Source organism: Lagenorhynchus albirostris, chromosome 11 (genome assembly GCF_949774975.1).
Source record: "Lagenorhynchus albirostris chromosome 11, mLagAlb1.1, whole genome shotgun sequence".
NCBI classification, from domain to species: domain Eukaryota; kingdom Metazoa; phylum Chordata; class Mammalia; order Artiodactyla; family Delphinidae; genus Lagenorhynchus; species Lagenorhynchus albirostris.
The window spans coordinates 48164044-48185838 of NC_083105.1; the positions used below are offsets into that span (position 1 = coordinate 48164044).

Genomic DNA, 21795 nt, shown 5'->3' on the forward strand with positions numbered 1-21795 from the left:
GTATAAAGCATCAATCTTGCAGAGAAGGGTATACAGCTCATTTTTATTTACTTTGGTCTGTAGTCCCAGAGTGCGGAAAAACAAAATGAGGTGAGTCATGAAGCGAAGGAGGTGTCCAGGTAGATTGTTTCTGCTTTTGGAAAGCCATTTGCTAAATTCATCCATCAGACCTATAAGCAATCAAAGCAAAGATGCAACAATAGGGATAAAAATCAAAAGAAGAGATATAAACACTATCCAAGGACATTTACTGTATTCCTATACCACTACCAGTTCACTATCTCATTGTTAAGAACCATCATATAAAACAGACTCTGGATTAAATTCAAACTTTATTTTCTAAAAATTAAGTAAATAGTTGCATTCAGATACGTTGATATTTATAGAGATGACAAAATGTGGTAAGTCATATGCACTGTTTTGATAACTTTTTACAAAATTACTAAAGAAAACAAAGAACTCATACAAATTGAAATAAAATATATCTTACCATCAATGTCTCCCAGGATAAGGAATTTTTGAACTATATGATAATGTTCTTGATTCTCTTCCAGAACTCTCTGAAAAAGTTTTTACATTTTCCATAAATCTACTATGGTCATTCTGCAGTATGTACTCATTGGTAAGCTAAAAATGTCAACTTTTGAAGGAACATATACAAAGAAAAAGCTGGAGATGAAGGGTCTTAGGAGACCAAAATAAAGTAAAACATGAGAAAGATACTGCCCTTGGAAATATATACTCAAGGCTCAACATTATCTTTGAAAGCAGAGAACTGCGATAAAACAATTTAATCTCTGTGAATGTTATGAAACTTTTATTTTTTTATATTTTACTACAGTTTTCCTTGGCAGTCCGTGGTGAACCAGAAACGAAGGGCACATGTGACCAAATCAAAATAAACTGTAAGATTTCCTTCAACATAAACAGTGGTTCTTGAAAGCATTCTTTGGGTATTCTCTTCTGCAAATGGCACCAAAAGTAACAAAACCAATCAAAATAGTGATTAGGCACAGAGCAGACAAAATTTACAAGTAACCTGCTGTTGGATTTTTTTCTGAAGCAAATAATTCATATATTTTTGGTCAAATATATTTTGATTTTTATTTGTCTAAATTTTCTTCCAATATTTTTTCTTTTTTACATTCAAATGTTTGCTCCCTCTGGAACTGATTTTAATACATGGCATGAAGCAGAGATCTAGCTTTGTTCTCTTCCAGATGGAAAGTCAATTATGTCCATACCATGTATGTAAATAAACCATCCCTCTTCCTCTGAAAGGAAACATCATCTCTGTCATCTACAACTATTAAGTTCTCATATATATTTGGATCTAATATGAATTTTCATATTCCGATGATCTATTTATTCCTGTGACAATTCGATACTGTTTTATTGTATCTTTATATTGTTTTATTATTGAGGAAGGCAAATACCCTATTAATTATTGTTCTTTTCTCGCCATTCTCACTTATTCTTCTACTTGGAAATTTTCTGTTCAGAAATAATGCCCCAAAGCATTAGGTTTCAATGTTAATTTTGGAATGGCTGAGATTTATATCAAATCACCTCATCCAGGAATGTGGTATATCTATTTATTTGTGTCTTTCAATAGGATTCTATAGCTTTTTATGAAGGTCCTCAAACCCTTGGTTAATTTTATTCCTGGGTATCTTATAGTTTTGGTCAATAATTTAAATGGGACTTTTGCAGGGAGCTAAATCCTTTTCTAACTAGCTGTAACAATTACAAAAAGGATATGATTTTTTTCATAACTTTGTCTTGAATGTAGATACTTTAAAAATTCTCTTATTAATTCTAGTAACTTACTGCATCTTTGAGTTTCTAGATTTACACTCTCATCATATGTAAATGCTCCCCTGTTTCTACATTTGTATCTATTCCTTGACTTTCTTGTTTTATTTTCATTCATTGGAATCTCCAAAACAACAGGCTGGCAAAAAAACACTTGATAGAGAAAGCACTACATTTTTTTTTACTATACAAAGAACTCTTATACAATAATAAGGAAAAAATAAAATCCAACAGAAAAATAGGTGAAAGCTCTAAATAGGAAATTCAAAAATGGTCAATAAACAGGAAAATTTGCTCAGCCTTATGAATAGACAGGGAAATATGAGAAGAACAGTGAGTTTCTATTTCCCAGCTAATCTGATAGATTGGCAAAAAATAAAAAAAACTGTGATATCTGGGACTAGTGAGAATGCAGGGAAATGGCCACATTAATAAATTACTTGTAGGAGTATGAATTAATTGCTACAACAAGGAAATTAACTTAATATACATATACCCTTTAACCCAATATTCCTGCTTTCAGGAAACTTGTAAAGAAACAGGACTAGTAGATAAGCATAAAAAAATAAGAATAAATAAATAAGAATGTTCATTGCAGTGCTAGAAGCAACCTAAATATCACCAAAAGGGGAATGATTAAAAAAAAGGATACGTCATTCTACAGAACATTATATACCTATTAAAAATAATAAGTTAGGCTGTTAAATCTATATCCACTAACTCAAAGACAGTATCATTAAATGGGGGAAAAAAAAGCCATAGACTAATGTAGGTAGAATGATGTGAAAAACAACCTCAAAAACCAAAATCCTATACTGGAATATCTACATTATCTACATATATTTGTAAGATTATGGAGAAGGATATGTAGGATACATATCAATGTTTTATCATCTCAGTGAATGAGAATAACCATAAAGAGGTTGGGAGGAAGTTTTATAAAGGCCTTACTTATACATCTTTAGACTATTTTGTTTCAAGTACATACTTTGGTTATTTAAAAAAATTTTTAAGAATATTACTTTAGGGCTTCCCTGGTGGCGCAGTGGTTGGGAGCCCGCCTGCCGATGCAGGGGACACGGGTTCATGCCCCGGTCCGGGAGGATCCCACATGCCGCGGAGCGGCTGGGCCTGTGAGCCATGGCCGCTGGGCCTGCGCGTCCGGAGCCTGTGCTCCGCAACAGGAGAGGCCACAGTGGTGAGAGGCCTGCATACACCCCCCCCCCAAAAAAAAGAATATTACTTTAAAAAATACTGGATTATTTTGAGATCTAGGAAAAGAAAGTCTTGCTAATTTGCCATTATATATTTTAATTTTTCAAAAAGAAAGGGATAAATTAGCTTACATGCATACCATATATTTAGATGAAACCAATCCTAAACCAAATAAACAGAAATGATGTATCATTTAAATATGCAGTTAAGTTTTTTCTTTTTAAAGAATATCTCTTATATGAATAAGAGGTGAGGAAACGAAAAGAGAATATAACAAGATTTCACATACTTTTGTGCCTTTCAGCTACAGTGCACAATGTAACATTTAGTTTCGTATTCCAGTTATCCTAAAATATTAATATTTACCTTTTTATCAGTAGCTTGAAGTTCTTCAAAAACCTTTTCTAAAGTCCAACTTTGAAAGAAAGAACAAGGAAAGGGATAAAATAACGCTAATAAATAATATGAACAAAGACTACAAAATGAAACTTCACAGAGAATACTACAAATCCTCATGATGAAAAACAAACCAACTCACTCACTTTGCCTCCAAATATTCTCTAGGGAGTTCTTCAGTTTCATCTAGAGTTATTACTGATGTCCGGATCTCCTGTTCTACCAGACTGTCCACCATCACCCGAAAGTAGGCCCACACTGTGTCTTCCCAGGTGTCACAGACAGGAAGCAGCTTTACCCCATTCCAAAACAGAAACATGCAGACACAGCCAACAAAAAAGAAAGGAAAAGCAGTTACACCCACTTATATGGACTATAAAGTCACTATAATGACATAAGACATTGTGTATTGTAAAATATCATACCAAAATAACCTCCTCTCTCCACCCCTCAAACCACATCTCCTTTTTTTTTTTTGGCTGCACTGCACAGCATGAGGTGAGGGATATTAGTTCCCCAAGCAGGGATTGAACCCGTGCCCCCTGAAATGGAAGCTCAGAGTCTTAACCAATGGACCGCCAGGGAAGTCCCTCAAACCACATCTTCTAAGAAGTCTGAACTATTATGATTTTTTCCATGATGAGCACACAATAGCATCAATTTTCCATGCTGATATAAGATGGTGTTTCAGTGTTATGGTAACATTCCTCAAAACCGCTGTAAAATGTAGGGGGTAGTAGGAGTTGTGAGCAGCACACACACATGTGTGAGACAATTCAGTCATTGTGCCTTTGTGGAACACTTCTGGATAAAGCTATGGGAACCATAAGTCATCAATAAATGTGTATTGGAATTAAATTTACAATTCTTAGAAACTGAAATTTGATTTCATGTATCAGACCATCATTTGGGGGACTTCCCTAGTGGTCCAGTGGCTAAGACTCCACGCTCCCAATGCAGGGGCCTCAGGTTTGATCCCTGGTCAGGGAACTCCATAGATCCCACAAGCTGCAACTTAAGAGTTTGCATGCCGCAACTAAAGATCCCATATGCGGCAAAGAAGATCCCTCGTGCCACAACTAAGACCCAGTGAAGCCAAATAAATTAATTAATTTAAAAAAAAAAGTAAGATTAAAATAAATAAATAAATAAAACATCATCTGGTGTATGAGATACATCAAACTAAGTACCTCAAGTTACTATTCTATTTCATGATTATCTCTATCATTGCTATTCTTAGTAGCTTAAGCTTATACGATTATTATATATGGTTATATATATGACATATATTATATATAATTTCATTCCATAGAAAAAAAAGAATTATTAAAATAAATCGCATACCTGCTTGAGATTCCCACTTAAAGCTGCATAAATTGCTCTCTCATATCTATTAAAAAGCTCCTGAAATATAATGAATATAAATAAAGTTGAACTACTGTTTTTCTTAGTATGTCAACTTTTTCATAATCTGGAAATCTGCAGTGTCTTCTAAAATGAACTTATTTACCCACCTGACAGTTTCTAAACTTTAGTAAAAGATCTAGTAGGGGAATAAGAAGGAAGGACCCCTTAGTTTGATATAGCCAATGCTGAAATCTTCCTGAGAAGTCAAATATCTAAATTTCAAATACAGAGTGAAAGCAGATTCAAATCTAATGGATGCTTTGATTATTTATTATAGGCAAATTTTATTCCAGATAGACTCTGTATAGGTGTTTTCCCCTATGAAGTTTCTAAATACCTAATACTACCTGACAGTGACCTAAGAACAACATCCAAACAAGGCACACTTGGAGCCTGTCATGCATCAGTTTGCATCAAATTCCTAAGTAGAATTAATTATGTTCATCAAATTATCCCATTTTACTTCTGGATTCTATTAATGACATTCCTGTTTTCTCATCATCCAAACAAGAGACTTCAGAGACTCTCACTATACAACTGAGTCCTCCTCTGCGTTGTTTCCAGTTTCTGGTCCTGACCATTTTTGTTCCGTTCTTTTGTACTCTCCATATTAACCCAGGGCAGGCCCTTATTACTTAGTGTCTGAATAACTCTGACAGCCTCCTAACTAGTTTCTCAGTCTTTAGTTCATTCAATTTTAAGCCTATTTTCCACTGCCATGCTAATTTTCTTAAAGCACTGCTGTCAAGTGCCCTCAAGGTTTTGATGGCTCACCACTATCTATGGTACAAAGTTCCCATTCCTTAGAGCAGCACTTGAGGACCACCACTGCCTGCTCTTAATTTACGTTTTTCAGTCATCTTCTCATTACATTCAGTTCTGCTACAATGCTTGTTTTGAAAATGTGAATTTGTTCCAATGCAATTGATTTATCAAGGAATGATTTGAACATAATATAAACTTCCCATTTCCTTATGCACAATTTTGTGCACAAGAAACATTAGCTGAATACTGAAAACACCTAAATGAACCAAGCCACTTGGAAATACACAAAACTGACACTCCTCAAACATCTACCAGCTCCCTGGGCTCTCCAGGTGTATGATAAGCTAAATCCATCCACATCAACTGTTACAATTTTGTTTCATTTCAGATAACCTCCTTCTATCACCTCTCAATAACTCACAAGCTGTAACCCTCTGACACCTCATTCCACAAGCAAACTCCAGTTCTTTTTCAAGGTAAACTGCCATATTTGTTGCAGTATTTATGTGTTTATTTAACAGTGTGACACTGTGCTATTTTTATTAAGTTTTTAACTTTTTATGTGTCACTGGTGGTTTTTGAGTACTGTGCTCTTAATTCTATTTTCCCTAAAAGCCCTGTGGATTTTCTCCACAATTTGTCATGCTGTAGTGATTTTTAGGAATGCGTAGGTGGTGTCATGACAGAACTGACTATATTTCCTCTTGTGAGCCTTCTGCTCCAACCTGGTAAACCTACCTTCCCTTGACTTTTCCCAACCTAGGCATCCTACCGACAATTCCTTTCTCTGCTTTTCATGCCCAACAACTCAAATCCTAGTAATTTTTAAAAGATCGGTTCAATTCTCTTTGGAAGCCAGCCCAGTGCTTATTCTGTGACTTCATCTGCTACCTTTTTTTGTATTTTTGCCTTATTTCAGTGCTTAATTCTTAGTACTCAGTGTGTCTGAATAACTCTGATTCGTAAAGCCTGCCCTGTTCTTCAGTTTGATTGGAAGTTCTTCAAAAACAGGAACTTTAGTCTTAAACTACTCTCAACATTCCATAGCATCTTCAGCAGGCCTTCAGTGAATTATGAGTAAAAATCAGTATCAGTAAATATTTTATTATATCTTACATCTTCTGCCATTCTCCAACAACTTATTTTCCAAATGCATCTATATGGATTCCCTTCAACATGTTCTAATTCTGTTCCTATAAAACAGTAAAAGAAATAAAGTTTATAGCTTAAAATGAGATCTCCTAAGTTCAACAATTTCTAAAAACAAAAGCTATACTTCACAAAATTGCCATTCAGAGCTAACTCTCAGAATAAAATCAATTAAAATACCTCCGTTAACATTGGGGTCATGATAGAGCTTCCAGCCTTCAAGTGTTGCAGCTCTCCATGCCTGACCACAGCGTTTGCAGAGTCGTTGTGCCTTTAGAAACAAGAAACAGTGATTGGTCATATAACCAATGCAGTACTAAAGAAGTACTTGTGCCTTATAGAAAAGTACAAGCAATTTATGAGGATTAGATAACTTATGGCATAGATGTGACAAAGGATGGTGTAGACAATCAGTAATGGCATTTCACTTCAGCCATATGCATGTCTTTCTGTGGCCTCTGCCCGCCCGTGGGCCTGCCTGCCTGCCTGCCTTCCTGCCTCCCTCCCTCCCTCCGTCCCTCCCTTCCTTCCTTTCTTTCTTTCCCTAATAATCCATTTGCTCTTTGATTCTGGGCTTACCACTAGGTGCCCACGGTGCCCACAGGCATGTAATTCTGCTAGAGACAAATGGGCTAAAGAGGCTGATGACCCTTGATTTATGTAAAAGTATTACAAAAACACTGTTAGTCTCTATAATGACAGGGTGCTATTGCTCATTCAGCCCATAAAGATGATATTTCTTCATGTTAAATGTGACCAATCAGATGAGCTTGATATACCAGTGAGATAGAAACATGTTTGTTGGTCCATCATCTCTTTAGGAACCATCTCTCCCCATTTAGTTCATATGGTTTGAATAGGTCATATGATTCCATCTCTGAACTCAAGGATTAGGCATGTGATGTAACAAGAATCACTCCCAGGACCCTTGCCAGAGATATTGGGAAAGAGAGACACTCCTTTTGCTGGGGTTGCTAGCTTGCAGGAGGATGTAAGGCTGGAGCTGTTGGCGGCCATCACGGACACAAATGGCTTCTTGAGAATGAAGCCACAGAGAGGAGTGTCAAGAGCCTGGGAGAGACAGTATCCTAATGACATCTTCTAAGTCCCCGAATCCTGCTTTTATAACCAGATATAACCCTCTATACTTCTCTGTTCCATGAGACAATCAATCCCTGACCTGTAAGTAATTTGAGTTGGGCTTCTGTCATTTGAACCTACAGAATCTGATTAATACAACCAGTTAAGGGACTTCCCTAGTGGTCCAATGGTTAAGACTCCACGCTCGCAATGCAGGGGGCCAGGGTTTGATCCCTGGTCAGGGAACTAGATCCCGCATGCTGCAACTAAGAGCCCACATGCCACGACTAAAAGATCTCACACGCCACAACGAAGATCCCGCATGCCATGACTAAGATCCGGCACAGCCAAATAAATAAAAATAAATAAATAAATATTTTTAAAAAAATTGAATCAGTTAAAAAGTATCATACCCAAAACATCATTTTGGATTTATGACTTTTAAAAATTATGAAAGCTATGTAGCAACATGGAAAAATATTTTTAAAATATTTGATATGCTACCTAAAAAAGGCAGAACAAAATCTGAATGCAAAACCTTAAAAACATTTTTCTAAGTGAAATTAGCCAGACACAAAAGAACAAATATTGTATGATTCCACTTACATGAAATAGCTAGAATAGGCAAATGCATAGAGACAGAAAGATTAGGTTACCAAATGCTGAGAGAAAGGGGAAATGGGGAATTACTGCATAATGGTTATGGAGTTTCTGCTTGGGGTGATGAAAAAGTTTTAGAAACATAGTGGTGATGGTTTCGCAACACTGTGAATTTAATTAATGTCACTGAAATTTACACTTGAAAATGGTTAAAATGACAAATTTTGTTATATATCTTTTATCACAATGAAAAAATCAATACTGTAATATACCAAAACTATTGACTTGGGCTTCCCTGGTGGCGCAGTGGTTGAGAGTCCGCCTGCCGATGCAGGGGACGCGGGTTCATGCCCCGGTCCGGGAAGATCCCACATGCCACAGAGCGGCTGAGCCCATGAGCCATGGCCGCTGAGCCTGCGCGTCCGGAGCCTGTGCTCCGCAATGGGAGAGGCCATAACAGTGAGAGGCTCGTGTAAAGTGAAAAAAAAAGATGTACAAAAAAAGGCTTGTAAGTAAATTTTAAAACCCCACTATCTGTGATTATGTAAAGGTAGTGGGACCTTGAGAGTTTTTATTTTTCAAGACTTTCAATAATGTGATCATATTTTTGTTTTGTTTTTAAAAATACATCCTTACTTGCCATTGTGATTCCTAGTATCCTGCACATCACCTGGCAGAGTGGCTGGGACTCAAATATTTTCTGAACAAATGAGTACGTGTTACTTCTTTTCTTTCTTTCTTTCCTTTTTTTTTGGGGGGGGGGCGCCGTGCCACCCACGTGGCTTACAGGATCTTAGTTCCCCAGTCAGAGATTGAACCCAAACCCTCAGCAGTGAAAGCTCAGAGGCCTAACTACTGGACCACCAGGGAATCCCCCTTCTTTTCTTAATTAAAAAATAAGAATGATGTTTAATAATCCAACACTTACTACTATAAAAATTACTTAATATATGCTAGTGGTTTGTAACACAGAAGAACAAACAACACTTTGAGCTAACATATTTCTATCTAAAGAACATTACCAAGAGTACAGCAAAACAGGTACAGCATAATATCTGAAGCTTGAAGCTCCTATGCATCAGACTACCTCATCTAAAAAGTCCACAGAGGGCTTCCCTGGTGGCGCAGTGGTTGAGACTCTGCCTGCTGATGCAGGGGACACGGGTTCGTGCCCCGGTCCGGGAAGATCCCACATGCCTCGGAGCGGCTAGGCTCGTGAGCCATGGCTGCTGAGCCTGCGTGTCTGGAACCTGTACTCCGCAACGGGAGAGGCCACAACAGTGAGAGGCCCGTGTACCGCAAAAAAAAAAAAAAAAAAAAAAAAAGTCCACAGAGCCATCCAGTAAGCTGTCTGATCAGATACTTCACACCTTACACACAAGACCTTAACTATCACAAAGGAGGTTACTTTTTTTTTTTTTTTTTTTTTGGGTATGCGGGCCTCTCACTGTTGTGGCCTCTCCTGTTGCAGAGCACAGGCTCCGGACGCGCAGGCTCAGCAGCCATGGCTCACGGGCCCAGCCGCTCCGTGGCATGTGGGATCTTCCCAGACCAGGGCACGAACCCGTGTCCCCTGCATTGGCAGGCGGACTCTCAACCACTGTGCCACCAGGGAAGCCCCTACTTTTTTTTTTTAATAAATTTATTTATTTATTTGTTTTTATTTTTGGCTGTGTTGGGTCTTTGTTCTGTGCGCGGGCTTTCTCTAGTTGCAGCGAGTGGTGCGCGGGCTTCTCATTGTCGTGGCTTCTCGTTGCAGAGCACAGGCTCAGTAGTTGTGGCACATGGGCTTTGCAGCTCCGCGGCATGTGGGAATCTTCCCGGGCCAGGGATCAAACCCAGGTCCCCTGCATTGGCAGGCAGATTCCCACCCACTGTGCCACCAGGGAAGCCCAGGAGGTTACATATTAAAGAGGTGAAGTTAAAAGGAAGAAATTTGAGGGGACCATAGTCTTCAAATGCTAGACAGTATCAACTAGAAGAGCAATTAGGGTCAGACTTATTCTTAACTCTTAAAAATCCAAACTAGAAATAGGGGCTTCCCTAATGGCGCAGTGGTTAGGAATCCGCCAGCCAATGAAGGCGACACGGGTTTAAGCCCTGGTCCAGGAAGATCCCCCATGCCGCGGAGCAACTAAGCCCATGCACCACAACTACCGAGCCCGCACGCCTAGAGCCCGTGCTCCACAACAAGAGAAGCCACTATAATGAGAAGCCCACGCACCGCAATGAAGAGTAGCCCCTACTCGCCACAACTAGAGAAAGCCCATGTGCGGCAATGAAGACCCAACGCAGCCATAAATAAATTTACTAAAAAAAAAAAAAAAGGTCTTCATTGAATTTGTTAAAAAAAAAAATCCAAACTAGAAATAATGGGGCTATGCCTAGGGTATGCAGTACACTAATGGGAAGGCAAAGTTTGACTTCTTACAAAGGATTTTCTACCAGAGTTGTGCGAACTGAAGTGCACTGCTTTCTGAAGCAATGTGTTCTTTATTACCAGAAATGTTGGAACAGGAGTTAGATCCAGAAATACTGTGAAAAAGATTACTGCATTGAGGAGGCATACTCAGTGGTCACAAAGATCCTTTCCAACTTACAGTCTGTGACTTTTTGATATTGGACAAGCAGGGTATATACATCATTTACCTCTTCTGTCATTCCAGCACGAATCAGAGTGAAAAGATATTTAAGTAATCTGACTTCATCTTCTCTATCCAGATCATCAAGGGGCATCTTCTGTCTTATGGGAGCATCAGGGTCCTACAAAAATTAATTAATTAATTAAATCATCAACTATAAATTCTTTATATGCACATACAATGTAAACATCAAGAGATGATAAATGTCTCCTGAATTACATACTGAAATAAATTCACTGAATTTACTTAAGTAACAAAGGGAACAAAGTGTCACAAGTGTCCCAGATAGCCACATAGCTGTCTGTTGCCCATTCAAAACAGACTCTGTTGGTCCACAAAGGTGCATACTTCAGTCAGGCAAGCTGGAAACAGCCCTAGTCCAGCCCAGCAGCTCTAGAAATTCTACTCATAATTCAAGCTGACTTGAGCTTTACCCTGTTGTAGCAACTACATGGCCCAGTTAATCCTAAACAGAATTAGGCCTAGATGGAGAGTGAGCAGAGGAGAAACTGCAGGAATCACAATGCACTCTGTGACTAGAAGGTGCTTAGCTGGTTCTTTCTGAGAACATACGAGAAGAGAGCCCAGTATGGGACTAATGCTATACAAAGCACACCAACACCCAACAAAAGAAATTTTAAAACAGATTTCTAATAAATACCTCCACCCTCAGTTATTCCTACCAACTACCTTTCAAGAATAAAAAGAAAACACTGGGGATAACATAGTGTCCTCATTTTTGTGGCAAAGAGCACACATGATCTACATCAGCGGTCCCCAACCTTTTTGGCATCAGGGACCGGTTTTGTGGAAGACAATTTTTCCACAGACGGCAGGGGGGGTGGCGGGGGGAAGGGGATGGTTCAGGCGGTAACGGGAGCGATGGGGAGCGACGGGGAGATGGGGAGCGACGGGGAGCGGCAGATGTAACTTCGCTCATTCACCTTCCGCTCACCTCCTGCTGCGTGGCCCGCTTCCTAACAGGCCGCGGACCGGTACCAGTCCACAGCCTGGGGGTTGGGGACCGCTGATCTACATGATGAATTTCAGATTAAAAGCTATTTTAATGTAACTTTAAAAGAGGAGTAATTCTTATTCCAAATGTTACTGAGTAATATGATTATCAATTCAAAAACTGGAAGGCATAATAGGTCAATTGGCTAGTTTCACAAATATTTTGCAGACAGATATAATCATTCAATTTTGGAACAAATAGTTTCTTTCTGGCAAAAGGAAATCACCACTTTCCAGATGTTAAGGGTAAATGATTTTTAGTTGCTTGCTACAGGGGTAATTTTGCTACAATTTATTACAAGAACTTTCAGTAGTTTCCAAATAATTTTCATCAAAACACACTTTTGTTACCAAATGGAATTTTACCTATTTTTTCGACTGTTACTTACTTCTCTCACTTTTCACTATAAACATTTAATTCACATGCCTCCACCTATCACAAAGTTCTGTTCCTTCATTTCTACAATAATTAGACTCCCGTTCTTTTCAAATCCACTATTACTCCTATAACTCATATCCTAGAATGACCCTTCTAACCTCAAGCTAATTCACAAAGCTTTATTTTTTTCCCCTGCTTTCTATATAAAAGAACTTTCATAGGTCACCACCTTACAGCTGCAGAGTCAAACCTTGCTATAAAGTCAAAATTAATTTGTTTTAATGCTGGCAAATCAAGAACACTTTCTATACTTCCTTTTACAATTTACAATCAAATTAATTTGTTTTAATGCTGGCAAATCAAGAACACTTTCTATACTTCCTTTTACAATTTACAATCTATAGGCCACAGATGGGTTCAAATATATGCCATCAAATTCAAACGCAACTTAGTAATTTTTAGAGTTAAACAGTATATGCAGTCCTTCTGGAAACTAAAACAAGGATCCAAGAAAATAAAAATTCTCAGCCTTTAGGAATAAAAATCACTTAACTCTGAAGGCAACTTCCATTTCAAAGAACACTTACCAATTCAGTGACAAGAGGACGGACACTTCCTATGTAAGAAGAGAGCTGCCGCTGTTTCAAGGTATGCAGAGTATTTTCCCTGAAAGAATAAGTACAACTTTTTTTTAAACGAGGAATTTTAATAGGTCTACTTAAAAAAATCAAGTCAAGGAAAGAGAGTACAAACTCAGAAAAAACATGCAAAACGTTAATATAAAAGGGCATTTTCGCTCAGATGACTAATGATGTTGAGCATTTTTTCATGCCTTATTGGCCATTCAACTATCTGCTTTTGTGAGGAATCTGTTCAAATCTTTGTCCTTTTTAATCTGGCTGTCTTCTTGCTACTGAGTTGTGGTTCTTTATGAACTAAAGGTTCTTTACGTTTCTTCCAGTCTGCGGATTGCCACCAATTCCTTTTCTCAATGATGTCTTTTAATGAGGTTTTAATTTTGATGAAGTCAAATCAATCTCTTTCTCCTGATTACTGCTTTCTGTGACAATCACTTATTCGCCAAGTCACAAAAATGTCCTCTTATGTTTTCCTCTAAGAGCTTTACAGTTTTAGCTTATACATTGGGGATTATGATCCATCTTGAATTAACTGTTGGGTACAGTGTGAGGGAGGTATCAAGGCTAAGCTTTGTTCACATAGATATGCAGTTTTTTCCTGCACGGTTTGTTCAAAAGACATTGCTTTCCCCACTGGATTGCTTTGATGCCTCATTAAAAACCAAATGACCACAGAAGTGTGGCTCTGTTTTAAAAGGATTCTCTATTCTTTTCTATTGACTGGCAAGAAAAGGAGACTAACTCGTAAAAAACTTGTAAAAACCTTAACAGGACATATTAACTTAAAAAATTTTTTTTCTGAAAATGAAAATTTCTTTCTCTCAGAAAAACCACAACTAACCAAGATTTAAGATTAAAAAAAAAAATTTGGTAGCACTAATTTCCTAGTTAAGCAGAGAAAAAAACAATTGATTTATAGACTTGATACATATATAATGTTACTGAATTCAAAGGCAAACTGAACTTTTTCTTTAAGTCTTGAAATAAACTGTCCCTTTAACCTAGGGGTACTTGCTTTCTGGTTTCAAGGTCTTACAATAATTTAGAAGCACTGAAGGATGCAGGGAAAAGCAATTAAAAAACAAAAACACATACAAGTAGCTAGAAACATGGGAGAATTGTTTTCCTGATAATCAATTATGATTATTAAGAAAATATGGCAAAGTGATTGTTTGAAAACTTGAATCAGACCATGTCATTCTTTTATTCTCAAGGTTTCCCATCACATTTAAAATAAAGTCCCAAACCCTTACCTGGGCTACCTGTAAAAGTCCTATATGAGCTGGCTCTCTTCAATCTCATTTCCTACCATTCTTTTCTTTGCTGTGCTCACACTGGCCTCCTTGTGCAAATACTTTACCTTCTTAGAGTCTCTGTAGTTCCTGTTCTTGCCCTGAACACTTGTCCCTCAAATTTTTGCATGTCTGGCCTCCTTTATTTCTTAAAAACCTCTTACTCTTATTACCTGTTACTTCCTTAGAGAGGCCTTCCCTGGTCACCTCTTCTACTTAAAGTAACTCCCATTACCATCCTCTATCCATCAACTCTGATTCTTATTGTTCTTTCAAAGCTCTTAGCACCCAATAGGATATATATCTATTTGCTGTCTAACTCTCCTATACAATTATAAATTCCACAAAGGCAGAGTTTTTATCTGTTTTGCTCACAGACTGAGTTCAGTAAGAACTGAATAAATATTTGTTGAAAGATGAATAAACAAAACCAACATTAAATGACTTCAACAATAAAAGTTTAGTGACTTACCAATATACTGACTTTGCATAAAACTCAATATTATCCGAAAAATCTCCAATCTCATCTTTGGCAATGCTCTCCAACCAATCTACCACCAGCTAGGAAAGGAGGGGAAAAAGAGTATTAACTATAAAATCTGTAAGTATTTTATTTGAAGTAGTATTACTACTACCATTAATTTTAAAAAAAAAGGTTTCTAGTTCAAAAATACCAAGTAACAATTTTTTCTATCACTGTTTTTACTTTTTAAAGATGTATAAATATTACGGCAAAAGGTATTTTCTATAGGAATAATACAGTTTTTAACAGGCTATTCCTGGAAATGGTGGGGCTATTATTTGAAAATAAAAAACAAGGTTCTTAATTCTTTTTAATTATAAATTAAAAGATCAAAAAGAAAAAAATTAAGAAAAAGGTTTGACTTAAAAAACTTCAGGGCTTCCCTGGTGGTGCAGTGGTTGAGAGTCCGCCTGCCGATGCAGGGGACGCGGGTTCATGCCCCGGTCCGGGAAGATCCCACATGCCGCGGAGCGGCTGGGCCCGTGAGCCATGGCCACTGAGCCTGCGCATCCGGAGCCTGTGCTCCGCAACAAGAAAGGCCCGCGTACCGCGTACTGCGTACCACGTACCAAAAAAAAAAAAAAGGCCCGCGTACCGCAGTGAGAGGCACGCGTACCACAAAAAAAAAAAAAAAAACTTCATTTCTTTTATGTCATTTACCTTTCTCCATATTTCACCAAAAAAATGTAAAAATTCTAGTCATACCTGACTTTGTCGGACAAGTGAATCTCTCTGAAATAATGCTTCCACAACTGCTTTTTCACTGGCATTAAGAACCTATAAAAAAAAATGGTGGAAAGAAAGAGAAGATCCTCAAGAACATTATTTCAACAGAAAGGTAAGAGAATCTGAAATAAGTATATTTAACCACCTACAACCATTTTAACATAGCAAATCTGTATATTCACCTTTGAAAAAATTTTATAAGTAAGTTTCAAACTGCTAGATCAATGTGCAGCTGCTCTTACTTGATATTTTAATTCTTGGTTATGCTTAAAATTTTTAAGTTCTATTTCCCCAGAGACGTTGTTTTTGGGAAAAATAAAATACAAAACAAAATGAAACAAATCATAATAAAGGGTAGGATGCAGTCATGGGGCATATTAGGAAATTAACATTTAAAAACTTTAGGACTTCCCTGGTAGCGCAGTGGTTAAGAATCCGCCTTCCAATGCAGGGGACATGGGTTCAAACCCTGGTCTAGGAAGATCCCACATGCTGTGGAGCGGCTAGGCCTGTGAGCCTGTTCACCACAACTATTGAGCCTGCGCTCTAGAGGCCACGAGCCACAACTACTGAGCCCACGTGCCATGACTACCGAAGCCCGCGCACCTAGAGCCCGTGCTCCACAACAAAAGAAGCCACCGCAATGAGAAGCCCGCGCACGGCAACAAAGAGTAGCTCCCGCTCATCGCAACTAGAGAAAGCCTGCACACAGCAACGAGGACCCAATGCAACCAAAAATTAATTAATTAATTAAAAAAAAAAAAAAACAAGGTACCTTCCTTCCAACTGGCAAAATCAAATGATTGATGGCAGAGTAAACATTTTCACACACTGTGAGAGTGTAAACTAGTACATTTCATTAGGAAGGCAACATGACAAACTCTATCAAACTTTGTCCCAACAATTCACTTCCAGAAATATAGGAAATACTCAAATACGTAGGTAAGTGTGAAGAATGTTCATTGCATTATAACTATAGCAAATATACTGGAAACAAATATGTCCAGCAGAATGTCTGAAAAAAATTATGGCACATTTATACTTTGGCATACTATGAAAAAATAAGGTAAACGTATACAAATTGACATGAAAAAAACTAAGAAATATTGATGAATAATAAAAAAACTCTCAGTATAAGGTATAAATGAAATCATACTATACAGTAAAAAAGAAAAAAACACCAAACCAACCCCACCACCACCCAAAACTACATATATGTATAGAGCAGGGAGACTAGATGAAGTTATTGCCATAATTCCTGCAAAAAATGATGAAGGCTTTGGCTTAAGTGGTGGCAAGAGGAACAGAGATGAGAGGTCAGAGTTGGAACAGAAGAGCTAAAGTGAGCAAGATCTGATGATGGACTAAATTTTGAGATGAGGCAGAGAGCAGGGTCTAAACCCTGGCTACTCAGAGTGTGGTTTACAGACCAACAGCATCAGCACCACCTGCGAGCCTCTTAAAAATGCAGAATCTGGGCTTCCCTGGTGGCGCAGTGGTTGAGAGTCCGCCTGCCGATGCAGGGGACGCGGGTTCGTGCCCCGGTCCGGGAGGATCCCACATGCCGCGGAGCGTCTGGGCCCGTGAGCCGTGGCCACTGAGCCTGCACGTCTGGAGCCTGTGCTCCGCAACGGGAGAGGCCACAACAGTGAGAGGCCCGCGTACCTCAAAAAAAAAAAAAAAAAAAAATGCAGAATCTTAGGCCCCTTCCCAGACCTACTGAACCACAATCTGTATTTTAACAAGATCCCCAGGTGACTCATGTGCACAGTAAAGTTTGAGAAGTGCTGGCTTAGGGAACATTCGGGTTCCTTGGAAAGTTGGCTATGGTGCCATCCACTGAAAGACAAAAGTGGGTTTGACTTTTGACAGGTTGGAGTTACAGTGCTTGAAAATTATTTTGCTTTAAAAGAAAGAAATACAGCTGACCCTTGAACAATGCAAGGGTTAGGGCACTGATCCTCCTTACAGTCGAAAATCCAAATGTAACTTTACAGTTAGCTCTCTGTACTGCTCATTCCTCTGTAACCGAGGTTCTGTACCTGAGGATTCAACCAACTGCAGATCATGTAGTACTGCAGCATGTATTTAGTGAAAAAAATCTGTGTGTTAAGTGGACCCACACAGTTCAAACCCGTGTTGTTCAAACGTTAACTGTAGAAGGTGCTGACTTTTGAAGGGGGGCAACATGGCTGAGTTCCCCTGGGTCTGCTGGGAGGAAAAGAAAAATATGTAAAGACCATTTACAGACTGAGACAGAGCTGGGGGACTCATTCCCTTCAGGCTCTATCTTCTCTCTGCTTGGAGTCTCTAGGAGAGAACAAAATATATTCTAGCACTGCAGAGAAGTTTGCACAATTTAACAACTTGACTAATACCTTTACTAGGACCCAAGTCACTGAATCCTGCAACATTTCACCCAGACTGCATTAAAAAAAGGCTTCTGCTGAATGGCCTGAGGGACAACTCCCTCAAATTACCTACGAGGTCAATGTTTGATTTCGAGGATAATGAGGCATAGCCTTCATTGTCTTGGAGGATACTTTGTCTGAAGGAAGGCATCTCTAGAACACTGTGGTTGACCTTCTCAAGGTTTAACTAAACATTTCAAAATGACATTCTCAACTTGATCTTCAAAAAAAAACCCCACAGGGCTTCCCTGGTGGCGCAGTGGTTGAGAGTCCGCCTGCCGATGCAGGGGACACGGGTTCGTGCCCCGGTCTGGGAAGATCCCACATGCCGTGGAGCGGCTGGGCCAGTGAGCCATGGCCGCTGAGCCTGCGCATCCGGAGCCTGTGCTCCACAACAGGAGAGGCCACACAGTGAGAGGCCCGCGTACCAAAAAAAAAAAAAACCCCACAAAATTGTATGTGTATATATGTATAAAGATGCAGAGAAAAATGTCTGGTAGAATATGTACTAAATTGTTAGACTGAACAGTATGAGGGATAAAAGAGAACTTTAACCTTTTACTCTATAATGTAAATCAATTTTGATTATTGTATCTTTACTTGTAAAATTTTTTAAATGAAGAAACTCTAGATGGAGGATCAAAAATCAAATTCTACTACTAAAAACATTTGAAGTTTAAGCATTTATAAAGGAAAAAATTTAATATAAAACTTACAGTAATTACAAACATACTTTCATCTTCTAATGCAGACTGTATTCTGTCTCTGGGGAAAAATAACACAAAATGAAAAAGCCTTATTTCATATGAGTAAATGAAATCACCTTTTTAAGCTAGATACATGCAGAAACCTGCATTCCATCCACTGTAAACAAATGAGTTTCCAATTAACTTAGCCAACATGCTTTTAAAAGCAAAAATCAAGTAGTAAATGCCTTCTGAATCTAATACTGACATCTGAACAAAAATGATATTTACTGAAGAGACAAACTGCAAAGTCTTTAATGGCTACCTGCTAATTCATACACCTAACTTTTTAATATAATGTTTTCACAGGGCCCAAATGAAAAAATATAATTTTCTCTCAAGATTTTCTCATTAGGATGAGAAAGTAACAGAATGAGAGCCAAAACCAAGGAGCATCTGAGAGAAGAAAAATTTGGTTAACTTCTCTCAAACTTCTACATTACATAAAGTATATCTGTCAGTTCTTTTTCTTAATCTATCCTCTTCTAAATATTGCCGTATTTTTAGCACTTTCCTTAAATCTTTACACGTATCCAATTTTTGGTAGCTACCAGCTTTATGATTAATATTCCCCTTTCCTCGTTAACTCACTTCTGACAACTAAGGCATTAGAAATGATAAGTATCACAAAATGGCAGAACCTATTTCCAAACACATCTTACTCTAACTTCCAAGTTAATCTGCCAGTTTATTTCTCTTTGAAGTCCTACACAACTTTACCTATACAAAGAAGCCAGCAGCCTCCATGTGACCATCTCCTGTTGAAGAAGCCAGAGCATACTGGCTGTTTTTGAAAACTTTTGAAGTCCAGGTGTTGCTCGGCTCACTATTTTACTCAGTATATTCACCTGAATTAAAAATACAAATGTAATAAGGTTTTCTATAATTTTGAGTCACAACTTTGTATTCTTCAAGTACATAGTGCTAAAACTATTTATATATATTTTATATATGTACATGTTTATATTATAAATTTTTCCTGTCTATTGTCTTTTTTAAATTGAGTGTAATATAACATTCCCACTAGAAATGGCCTTAATTTGAAGTAAGGTGTGTTTATGTGAGTATATATGTTTAACAGACTCTAGAGTTCAGATTCAACAATAACAGCCATGAGTGCGTTTTTCTCCTTGTACATCAACCCAGAAGATAAGCTAAATCTAACCTACACCCAACAAAATCATAACATGAACCAACAGAGCAGCAATGAAAATTAAAAATAAGGTATCTTCAAGTTTTATCTGAAAAATTTATACCATATAAAAAAATCAAGAAAAATATTTTCCTAAGACTGGTACCAAAACATTGTCATTTCTAACCAAACCTTAACCAAAATCCCTCCTTGCTGTAAAACAGTAGTTCTTAACCATTTGAGGACTTTTTGCAGAAGTCTAATGAAAGATATGGATGTTCTTCACAGAAACACACACCAAATTATTTAATAGGAGGTTTAAGGACCCAAGGTAAAAGAAACCTTTCTCAAAGGTTATGAATATTACCTCCTTATCAAGGGCAATTAAGAAACAGGATTGGTCTCATTCAGAAAATGAAGAATCACTACCAAAACAACAGGTTTCCCCACCCTTTAAAAAGTATTCACAAAATAATGTTACTTCTGTCTTAAGGCCAGTGTTTAATAAAAGTATTATCTGTATTTCTCATTCCTTTAATAAATTCTCTATTGGAATCCTAACTCCAGTGATTCACTAGGTGATTATTATTGTTTTTGTTATTTAATGAAGCTACTGCTTTTATAATGGAACAATTCATAAACTGATTATTGAACTAATATTAAATGCTCAAAAAATATTGGCTATTACTATTATTTCAATTATTCTTGAATGCAATAGTTTCTTGAAGTCCTTTCCTTTCCTTTAGAAGAGACTTATTTAAGCAGTTTTAGGTTCACAGCAAAACTGAGTAGGAAGTACAGCGAGTTCCCATTACTTTCTGCCCCCAAATACACACAACCTAACCCCCCACTATCAATATCCAGTACCAGAGTGGTACGTTTGTTACAGTCACTGAAGCTACATTGACATGTCATTACTACTGAAAGTCCATAGTTTACACAAGGGTTCACTCTTGGTGTTGTACATTCTATGGGTTTTGACAAATGTATAATGACATGTATCCCTCATAATAATATCACACAGAATAATATCACTCCAATAAAAAACCACTGTGCTCCACTTTCTATCCTTACCGTCCTTTGAACCCTGGCAACTGCTGATCTTTTTATTCTCTTTAAGTTTTCCCTTTTCCAGAATATCGTCTAGTTGCAATCACACCATATGTAGCCTTTGCATATTGGCTTCTTTCACTTAGTGATATGCATTTCGGATTAATCCTCATCTCTTTATGGCTTGATAGCCCATTACTTTTAAGGGCTGTATAATATTCCACTGTCTGGATGAACCACAGTTGATTTACCCATTCACTTACTGAAGGACATCTTGACTGCTTCCATATTTAGGCTATTATGAATAAAGCTGCTATAAACATCTATGTGCAGGCTTTTGTGTGGACATATATTTTAAACTCTTTTGGGTAAATACCAAAGAGTATGAATGTTAGGTTACATGGTAAGAGTATGTTTAGTTTTGTAAGAAACTGAGACACTGTCTTCCAAAGTGGCTGTATCATTTTCCATTCCCACCAGCAATGAATGAGAATTCTTGTTCTACACCCTTGCCAGCATTTGGTTTTGTTAGTGTTTTGGATTTTGTTCATTCTAACAGGTGTATAGTGGCATCTTGTTGTTTTAATTTGCTATTTCCTAATGATATATGATGTGTTTTTTTTTAATTTTTATTTTATATTGGAGTATAGTTGATTTATAATGTTGTGTTGACATATGATGTTAAGCATCTTTTCCCATACTTATTTGCCATCTATAGATCTTCTCTGGTGATGTGTCTGTTTACATGTTTTGTCCATTTCTCAGTTAGATTGTTCATTTTCTTACTGTAGAGTTTTAAGTTCTTTGTATATTTT

General features: G+C 37.7%; 1 protein-coding gene across 5 annotated transcripts in view; it reads right to left on the reverse strand.

Annotated features, from left to right (window-relative positions):
* The window catches only part of NUP107 (nucleoporin 107), a 45017-nt gene that overhangs the window by 11060 nt on the left and 12162 nt on the right, over positions 1-21795 (reverse strand). For all 5 annotated transcript variants that reach the window (XM_060165439.1, XM_060165438.1, XM_060165440.1 and 2 more), the window contains 13 exons: positions 19519-19646; positions 18769-18817; positions 15621-15692; positions 14865-14953; positions 13050-13128; positions 11077-11190; positions 6928-7018; positions 6715-6791; positions 4771-4830; positions 3573-3718; positions 3397-3445; positions 491-560; positions 52-170 (listed from right to left, as the gene is read on the reverse strand). In XM_060165439.1, the coding sequence (XP_060021422.1) occupies positions 52-170; positions 491-560; positions 3397-3445; positions 3573-3718; positions 4771-4830; positions 6715-6791; positions 6928-7018; positions 11077-11190; positions 13050-13128; positions 14865-14953; positions 15621-15692; positions 18769-18817; positions 19519-19646 (1143 nt within the window). The remainder of the gene's footprint in view (positions 1-51; positions 171-490; positions 561-3396; positions 3446-3572; positions 3719-4770; positions 4831-6714; positions 6792-6927; positions 7019-11076; positions 11191-13049; positions 13129-14864; positions 14954-15620; positions 15693-18768; positions 18818-19518; positions 19647-21795) is intronic.